Consider the following 10501-nt stretch of genomic DNA (forward strand, 5'->3'; position numbering starts at 1 on the left):
TTTTTTAAAGAAATAATAGCTGCCTGGTTGCTTAAACCCCACCTCCGGCCCAGGGAGCTACTTTGTCTTAATTACCTCAGGACGAGTGAAAGGCCCCTGAAGCAATCATCTTTGTTTGTTAAAACAGCCGTTATCTGCTTCAGTAAGGTCCATAAATAAAACATGGCCGAGATTACAATGTCATGTTCCTGAGGACTGCAGACCCCAGGAAGTGCTCACAACAGAATGCACAAAAACATCCCTGAGCACAGCGACGCAGGGGAAGAGAGCCTGTCTCTTTTTCTCTTCCCTTTTTTTTGTTATCTGATGTGTGCTCGCAGGACCTGTCAGGCCTAAATGATCTAGCGTAGACTGATTATAAGTTTCAGAGATGTAAATAACCTTTTCAGTAGTTCAAGGTGGGATGTTGGCCACTGTCATTTGTTTATTTTATTACTGCCGACTGGAGGATCAGCGCGTTGCTCCACAGTGGAGGGAAAAGCAATAAATAACGACCTTTCTATTGGAATTATAATCACCAAAGTGTTGCTATGGCTGTGCTCAGTGGCTCCTGATCTCACCAGCAGGAGACAATCTAGGCATATGCCTGACATATGGATCCAGCTCCAGCCTAATATTGCATATGTTATGAAAAAAAGATTCACAGATACAGTATGGAAATAGGCGGCGTGTGTAATAAATTAATTGTGGTCATTTGTGGATTTAAAAAAGGATGTTTTTTTTTGTTTTTAATTATGTATATAGTCCATAATGTTTAACAGGGGGGTTGCCCTCTTGACCTTGGACTTTAACTAGGTTAGCCCTGGGACAAACAAAAGATCTTATCCAGTCTGTAACTCACTTTACAGCCTGTGTTCACAGCCAATGACAAAAAGATTTACACACCACTGAAGTATTCCTCGTTTGAGTTTTCTTAGAAAGCCCTGCCATACAAATGCTCAAGGACCTGCTAAATACCCCAGAAAGAGAGAGCAATTCAACAAAAATGATATCAACTGGGAAACAGCACTGAGTATATGAATCTATACTAAATGCACAAATAGATAAAACTATATAAAAAATAAGTGTACATAGTAGTAATTGCGCATCTGTTCCCTCCTATAGGGCAACTTACTTTTAATTATGTCACATAAAAATTGACTTAGACAAAAACAACATGGGAGATGTTATATATGTTTAATACGTGTGTGCAGGTGTGTGTATATGTGTGTGTGTTGAACAAAAAAAAAAAACTATGAGTCTGCGCTTAAAAAATAGGTTCAAGGTATAGAGTGGGCTCATCCACTTAACCATTCCTAAAAAACAATAAGAAATTTAAATCCTGTGCATTAAAAAGTATAAACGCGGGTCATAATACTATGAAGTTTCTTAATGCCTTAACCTGCTTAGCAGAAACTTCCATTTCAGGATAGCCACATGCCTTGTCTTTAATTGCCTTCAGTGGTCAGACTCCGGTCCAATCTCGTGGCTTAATATAAACAGATTCACAATCATGTAGAATAAATCCAATCAGGGAGAGGGGGCGCAACAATCTAGGTCAGTTTTCAAAATGACTGCTACAGGCAACATGATTAAGGAGCAGAGCAATCCAGTAAAAATGCACCACTAAATCAGCCATGAATGAAACGCTTTCCCCAGCATTCTCTCCCGTACTGTAGAGCTAATGCTTATTTCTCTTCTTCATTTTTTTTACCACAGAGAACAGAAAAAGGGGGTATAATGTATCTTTGTATCAACAGTACAGTGGATGATTTAGAATAAAACTTTATCCCAGCCACCCCCCACTTTTCCCCATTTCCAAAGCTTAACTTCATTGTCTCAAACCTTTCTTTCATCTTAAGACAAAGATTTATGTAAATCTTTAGGCCTGGCGTTAATGCGAGGCGCAGTGTGAGAAACAGCATTCCTAAATCGTGGTATTGTTGTTGAAAATGACAAGGCAGCCTCTTAATCCCACAATGCGATCATCCAAATGTGTCATAATGCTCCGTGTAGGCAGGCGAATCTGAATATCAAAAAGCCGGCACGCACCTCAGGAGCGCTCCCGGTTCTGAGTGCACTTTTTTAAGAACTCACCCCTTTGTCACTTAGCCCAGAGAGAAAATCACATAAATGTGATGTCTGAGCGACTGCTGCAGTTTGTAGCTTCACAAACGCAGAAGTGAAATAATTAAAGGGGCCTCGTTCTCGTTTTAATTTTTTCGTATTTATTTAGTCAAAAACATAAGCATGATGTTAACTGGTGAAGAAGGGGGACTGCCGGGATGATAAACGCAATATGATTATTTATCTTTGTTAGTGGGTTATGTCTTTGTTTCTTGCTTCTAAGAAATAAGAGGCATTGCAATGATACATAATTCCATGGTAATGATGATGACGGTGACGATGACAGCAATAAATTAAATGATTTCAGTAAATTTGTAAAAAAAAAAAAAAAAAAATGTACAAATGTAGTCACACCATTCAAAATGAAAGCTTTCTTGGTATTACAATTCGGTCTTATAATTTTACCATTTACAAATCTGTGTAAAGAGAAGCATTTCAGAATTTTGTTATATAGTTTCTATTTAATGTATCAAAACCAGATTATATGTTTAAAAATGCTTTAAGGGACATGACCTGTTGGGTGTGGTCTGTTTATGCGTACTCCAAATTTTAACATTGTGCAACACAACTTACATACTTGCGTAATTCTAAAAGCTTTCCTCATCAGAAAAGTCATCACCAACTTGGCCAGAACCTGCTCAGTTGATTCAAGCACAAAATATATGTCTATACACTTCACATTTCGTGACGCAGTGAGTTTGTTTTGTTTTTTTTTCTTTGGAAGGATACAGTTTTCCTAATAAGACTTTAATTACTTTTGTCGACATTTGTCATGCTTTCAACATTGTTGTAAAAAAATGTGTGAATGGAGAGTGTGATACCACTGACTGGAGATACGCATGAAACAGCCATACCAATCAATTGGATAAGGACAAGCCTGGTGAATAATAATGGTAATAATTACCACGGAAGTCTGGGGAATCCTGTGATTTGCCATGACACCCTCACTGAAAGATTCTCCATTGAGACTTTTGTTCTGTTACCATAATTAAGTGTAGCCCCTTCTTTTGAGCGTTCTGAAGGTAGGCAGAAAAAAAAAAAAACCCTTTCCACTCCCTGAATGATGCCTGTTATTTACTACGCACTGCTCTCAGCCATCGGGAATCATGACCCTCTGCCAGTCCAGTGGCAAATTCCTGAGCCATCATTTAAAGCCCTTTGGGGATTTTGTCAGAGAGAATAGCCATGTTGATCTTGAAGCCTTAAGACCTACTGTACCTGTCAACACTCTGGCTTTAAGATGAAGACGGTGGCTTTAGTCATTTGAAGTTTAATGAGACCGGCCCTGCAAATTCTGACAGGCCGGGGTTGAAATAATTCCGTACCTTTTGAATAACCCATGTGTGTCTTTTAATCCTGTGTGATTTATATATTGGCGAGAGCCAGGTGCAGTTGTGTGAAAGGCTGTGCTTGGCTGCATTCATACTCATCTGCGAGCTACTCGAGAGTTTGTATTGATGTTTTGAAAATAGAAACCGCTGCCACTGAAAGTAGTTGCTGTGCTGCATTGTTCCATCCAGACAAAACTCTTGAAGGTATTTGACTCAGAGACCAACTACTCCACCGCTTATCACTTGTCAGGGTGTTTCTTAGATATGTAGGCCACACTAATTGAAAAGCAGGACATGTTGGGAACCTCCTTAGCGCTTTAGCTTTCTTTTATGGCATGAGATATCTCCTTAAGCAGTGACTCCACCGGTAGGCGTGACTGTTAGCTCTGCCTAAACAAACCGCGCTCGTATTTTTTTTTAGGCGGAATTTCGGCACTCCTCCCCTTTCCCCCGGCGCCCCTCCCCCGCCCGGCTCCTTCCCGCTCGACTCCGTCTCAGACACTGACCTGCAGAAATTGCTCCATTCTTCTTCACGGCGCTGTCTGACTGTGCAATCTTCTGGTGTCAGCTGCGCTGCGCTGGATTTTATCTGCGCAGACTTTGTGACAGGCCAGGCCAGGACGGGACGGACGCGCGGCACGGACTCCCTCCCGCCGTGTCTGCCTGGCCACGCTGAACCCTGTCGCTCACGCTAAGGGCGAGAACACGCGCGGCGCTTCTGTGTCTGAACAATGCCTGTTTCTGTTAGGGACACTGGAGAACCGCGTGTGTCAGGACGGGGGCAAAAAACCGAATTCATTAAATAAATGTAACAACTAATGTTAGTAAAACCAAAAAAAAACAAAACAATAAAATCAAGAAATACTATTTGTATTTCTGTGATCTGTACCGCGGAAATGTTAAATTTGTCTTCCGGTCGGGAACAGGAATCGTGTTCTCACATACAAAACATGGGTGGAAATTATAGAGTATGAAGGGCGGGGGGTGATTTTATGATTTTGCATAACTCTTTTGAGCATATCGTGTTTTAGATGTCCTGTAGCCAGTCACGCTGTATGATAATGCTCACACCACCATGCAGGAATCTACCCCTGAACGGCCACTTTATTCCAACATTTCCTGTCAGGATCCAGAGGCTGGTTCAGCAGCTCACAACTCTGCAGGATTGTGCTCTCTCTCCATCCCTCTCTTTCTCTCTCGCTCTAGCTCTGACTTTAACTCTCTCGCACTCTCTTTCTCCCTCTCTCTCTATCCCTTTCTCCCTCTTTCTCACACTCTCTCTCTCCCTCTCTCTCCATCCCTCTCTCTCTCTGTTTCTCCCCCCTTCCTCACTAGGGATAATCCCCCCTACAGGGCACTTCAAAGAGCAGGCCAGTCAGGGATAGGCTTAATTACCCAATTGCCTTGAAACTGATGCCAAATCGAGACTCACCCGGGTCCGACTCAATTCTGTCTCGCCAGGGCTAATTGTGGGCCTGGGTTTTTCAGTATTAAAAAAGAGAATTAAATCAAAATGAGAAAAATGAGAAAATCCCACAGGCAAGGCAACCCACATAATGGCCCTGACTGTATTTACTACCCCGAATTTTAAGTTTAGAAAGCATGAAACGTAGCTAAATGTACACCACTTGATACCATAAAGTGGGATTTTTATCTGTGGAACGATAACATCAGCTTTGGGATGGAATGTTATCTCCCTACAGCGAAAAATGTATTGGAAGGAACAGTTGACGTGTGTGATGTAAGCAGTTTGTTTAATTAGGAGCACTTTAAATTCAAGTCCCGAGGAGGAGGAAGTATTGTCTAAACCACCTGCACTTTATGTAGCAGACATGCTGGCAAATGGCGGTCGTTAGGATTATGTTCATGTTAATTTACTTGCTTATTTCTTCTTCGCAGAGGTTATGCTTTGTTGACGCGCAACCGCAGTGTACAAATCTCAAAACTGCTATTGTAATGTCACACGTATTTACAGTGGATGCAGCAATAATATTTGTATCCTTCAGAAGTGTATGCAGAGTGTCAAGTGTTTGAAAGAAAAGCGTTTTGCATGTGATTGTGAGATTCATGTTATATGGCGGGCAGCGTGCTCTAAATTGGTTTTATATATGAATCAAAGTGACACTGCCATTTCGGGCCCAGCGACACCGCAGAAAATGAAACCGATCAAACTCTGTTCGTATCTCGAAAAGTAATAAAACGTGTTATACACATACTTTCATAAGAAGAGTGTCATCCTTATGCATGTATGTCCTGTTATCTCTGCAGTGATTAATGAGCATACCCACAGCATTGTTACACCATGGGCTCTCAGAATATATATATATTTTAAAGTAATCTGTTGACGCCACTTGTAGCCCTTCCTCAGTTGGTGGGGTGGGGTGTTGGCCCCTGGGATATATTCGTATGAACGTGTAGATTGGTTCGCAACTCCCACAAAAAAGATCCACCACCGAAATATGTGCAACTTTATTTATTATGCAGTGATAACTACAACGTTGATGCATTTTTTCCTCAGAGCAGAATGTGGTGGTGGATAATTTTGTGGAAGTCGCAGAACAATCTATACGTATATATAAGCATATGGAATTATTTGCTACTGTTTAGGTAGAATGTCAGGTAAAGTTAGAGCCCCGTACGATTCTCCTCAAGTGTCTGTTCATGGCTTTCCTGCTAGTTTGTTCAATAGTCCCGAGTCCTTGTTGGCGGAGGAGTTTCATACCACAGAAAGTACATCAGCGGGTCTTAATGACAGAACATGTGCGGGGAGAGTGCTAATTCTCAGTCCAGCGGCACTGCTGATCAGACACCTGCAGCTTCCCCGTCAGTCAGCTCAGCCAACCTCAACAGGCCCCACGGAGGCCTGCACCTCCCCCTCAGCGCAGAGTGAACAGACACTGTCGTGTGGATCAGAATATCTTACTGCAAATCTCCCAGTGAAATTAGCCCCTCATGTAGAGAATTAATAGGATGTTTAAAGGGATTTATATATAAAATAATTTTTGCCTGCATGCATGTGTCCATGCGTTCTTGAACGTATAGGGTTGATCAGGCATTGAAAAGCACTCTCTAACTGAATTAAATGAAAGCTTTGTTGTACAGGCATTTTGTGATATTTGTGTTATTATTTTGAATGTGTGTGTTTGTCCAGCTTGGCTAGATTTGTCTATACAGTCTTGGAGAAACACTTGAAGGAAAAACAACAGAATTGTAAATGTTTCAGGTGTAGTAAATGGAATGGAGGCACGGTGCATGTTTTGCAGCGGCAGGTGATGCAAGGGCCTGTGTGAATAAAGAAAATAGACACGTCTGGTGAAGTCTGAACGTAATGTTTTACTACAGTGAATCAATGTTGGCGGAACGTGGCCTGAGGATGCTGGCTGTCTGCAGCTTGGAATGACATCATAGACAACACACGCCGTATCAATTCATGTATTTAAATAAAGTGACATCACACACAGCATAACATCCCTACTGAAAGGCCCACCCCCCTCCCTGCCACCCCAGCCCCCATTTTGCGAACATTAGGACATATCAAAAATTACAGATTTGTGTTCTCATCCCAAACCCTGTATAAGTTTTAAATACAAACATTTTCTTTTCAAAAAAATCATAATTATGGAATGTCAACTGAAGGGTGAACAGCAGCAAAGCACGTTCCGTGTCATTCCGACAGGAGGGCAATAGCTCCTGAAGTTTGAACCTCCCCAAGAAATATAAAACAAAGTGAAGAATTAATACAAAAAAACCCAGAACAAAAACAAAAGGGTCACGTTCAATGAAGGCAGATTTACAGGGGTGGAAAGTTCTAGACTGCTGGATAGGGAACCACAGTGCTCGAGAACGGACGAGCAGCTGACAGGACAATCTCTGAGCACTTCTCCAAGCACCACTTGTGAGAGACAAGTTTAATTTTTTTTTATTTTTTATTTTTTTTTATTTCAACACAGTTATGAGGGTCCCTTCTGGAAAAAAAATGGAGGCCAAGATGTCTGACTGTATGTCGGGGTAAGTGCAGGCTGCGTGTAGGGCAAGATTGATATGTATCCGTATGAATGTGGTCAGTTTCGGCTGCAGTGAGCACCTCTAATTGTACCCTATGGTTCGTGGCTAACTGCACTTCGATCTGATCCAGCTTCCGTTATGCTGCAATCAGGGTACACCAAGAAACAAAACAAAAAAAAAAACAGGCCAGAATTCCCAGACACATTCAACATTTCTACACCTCACCAAACCCCGCCCCCACCCCCCAAGTCCTCAACATTTTCTGTGTTGATGCCACAACATGACAACCCCCCCCTCACATTTACTTGCCTCCACCATTACAGATCCATGGCTGAGTCTTTTAGGATAGTGCATAGCGCATTCCAGCCAGCCAGTTCTCCTCTGCCCAAGAACCCTGTCCGCTCTGAAGGCCCACCGGCTCGGACACTCGCACGTCACGACGGACGAGACAGATTCACAGGCAAATGAGACGGCGCAAGGGGGGAAAATGAGAGAGTTGGAACAGCTTGTATTTGTGCTCTATGCTTTTCATGCTGAGAAAAGTGAAGGGCAGGTGGCAGTAAAAATGAGCTTTCACACTCTTTAAATGAAGAGGACGGGTCAGAGGTGGCCAGAGAAGCAGCCAGAACACGCATCAACAAAAAAAACTAAGTAATAGTAAAGTAAACCAAAATAAGAACAGGGTCATCATAAAAAATATTTACAACCAATATAATAGTAAACAAAACATTTACTTTGTATTTTTTGTAGCTAAAAAGGCTGTCAGACAGCCTTTTAACCCCTTCTGTACAATATGACTCCTTTTAAGAATACAAATTCTTCAGATTCTTTTTTTTTTTTTTTTTTGCACTATTTTTATCCTGCCAAATTAAAAAAATATATTGTGGCAGCTTGTGTGTTGTATCTTGAATGTTTTTTTTTCCATTGATTCACCCTTCCCCACCCCACCCCCCCACCCCCCCCCCCCCCAAAAAAAAAGAAAATGACATGAGGTACCCAGAGTACCTTTTCTCACAAAGGATGCGCATACAAGTTAAAAAATACAAGCTCCAGTAAAAAGACAGCAAGTGCCTACACAAGTATTTAAACCAGCCATTAAGAATATCCATTCCAGAAGAAGAAAAATAGGTACAGGTCAGGAATGTCAGTATCTTCCTGCAAAGCAATAACAATATGCAATATTTTCTACCAGGGATTTCTCTACATGTAGCTGGCCCCAGTGCCCCCCAAGATGTCTTTACAGTTCAGTTTTTTTTATTCATTTATTTTTATTTTTTACACCCAAGGCAGAATGAACGTTTTACTAAAACTCAAGACTTTTACAGTTACAGTGACAAAAACATTTTAATAGACCCACAATTCAAATTGAACTGCAAAAAAAAAATTAAAAAAAACTTTTTTTTCTATTTTTGTAAAATGCCCAGGCATTCTCCAATATTACAAATACTGGTATACTTTTACAGTAAACAAGAAAAATGTAATATATATTTATATATATTTATATACTAAAACCCCGTCACCAAAAAACCAATATACACATAGCCACTATGGCATTCAGAGAAACTTTATAAGCAAATTTGGAAAAAAAAAATACTTGTTTGTTTAAAACACACATACACACAAATATTATTTTACCCTTGTACTTGTTTCAATACTGTAAACGTATTTTAAGACAGAGTGCACTAAATTCTTTTTTTTTAAGTTTCTGCTGTTCCTGATTTTTGTCCAGTCTCTTCCTTGACTATCTGTGGCATAACAATCCACTCCGGCGATTTTTCTATCGAGGGACGCAGTCTTGTCCTGAAGTGAAGAATTCAATATATATGTTTGTGCCTTTATATGTACATATGCATACATATATACACACACAGACACATAAATGTTGTGCTGGGTACTTTTTTTTTATCTAAATGCCTCTTTCCTCTCCTTTTAGAAATTATTTCTGATATTCTATTGGAATCTTATACGCAAATTAGAACTATGCTGAGTAATTGATATCTTTCTTTTTGTTCTCTCCATTTGCTTCACAAAAGAGTTTCATTTGTCTCGAGAGACAATAAATAGGAAGATCAGTATTCAAGGCACACTCATGTCAAATTGAATGGCAGTACAAAAACTGTCCCAATAAATTATTATTTTTATAGTGCCAGCATTGAGAATGCCATGCCTAGCAACGCTGGCACTCGAATCTCAGATGCTCCCTTGTACTATAACCCTTTTGCAAGGCCAGGTCAATCCATTAAATGTAATTTCTTGCTCAGAAGCCGTTCTTCCCTATTTCTTTTTTTTTGTGTGTGTAAAAACAAATTATAAAGTGCGGGTCAGCTGAGTAGAACTATGTCATTTTTCAATTCAATTTTTATCATTACGATTTTCCCTCTATGCTACAGTGTGGGTTACTTGAAGTCAGGGCAATGCAATGCATTATTCAAAATAATGCAGAGTTGGGATTTAGGCATAGGTGGTGCTTGCTGAAGACAAAGTAAAACAAAGAAACAAACAAACAGAAATGACAAAAAAAACTCAAAAAATCAGCTGTGCATTCTTTATGTGATAAAGTTGCTACTTCTTAGACTGTTCAACTACACATCACAGGAAGTCCTAAATGAAAGAAAGAAAGAAAAATAGTCTTACTGTTTTAGTACATGCTCAACAGATTTCTACAGACACTGATACTGTGCATTTTACTCAACTGCATACAGTAATTGGCATTGCTTCTGTTCAGATGGGAAGAAACCAGGTTAACCAGAAAATTGAATATCATAAACATTTTTGACTATGGCACACTAATTAATCAGATTTACTGTACAATATAAATTCATTTTTTAAATGATCTATAGACAAATCTAAAAAATGCATAGGGAAAAGCTATATTCAAGTGATATTACAAACGAGATATCTGAATGCAAAGAGTATCTTTCATTTGAGTTTAATCAAGTTGTTTTAACCAATATGTCTGGTTAGCGAGGTGACATCCACAATGGCTGAAAACACTATGGCTGTCTGAGAAAAATGATCCTTCCCCACCCAAAAATAATACAAGGTAATCCATGACATGA

The 10501-nt window shown here is 40.1% G+C and overlaps 1 protein-coding gene across 3 annotated transcripts in view; it reads right to left on the minus strand.

Annotated features, from left to right (window-relative positions):
• Positions 1–8767: 8767 nt before the first annotated feature.
• The window catches only part of bcl11ba (BCL11 transcription factor B a), a 51565-nt gene continuing 49831 nt past the window's right edge, over positions 8768–10501 (minus strand). For 2 of the 3 annotated variants that reach the window (XM_061243794.1, XM_061243780.1), the window contains exon 4: positions 8768–10043. In XM_061243794.1, coding sequence (XP_061099778.1) covers positions 10021–10043 — 23 coding nt within the window. In that variant the 3' untranslated portion in view covers positions 8768–10020. The remainder of the gene's footprint in view (positions 10044–10501) is intronic. The other variant, XM_061243787.1, reaches the window with a different exon arrangement.

This window comes from Conger conger, chromosome 1, assembly GCF_963514075.1.
Source record: "Conger conger chromosome 1, fConCon1.1, whole genome shotgun sequence".
NCBI classification, from domain to species: domain Eukaryota; kingdom Metazoa; phylum Chordata; class Actinopteri; order Anguilliformes; family Congridae; genus Conger; species Conger conger.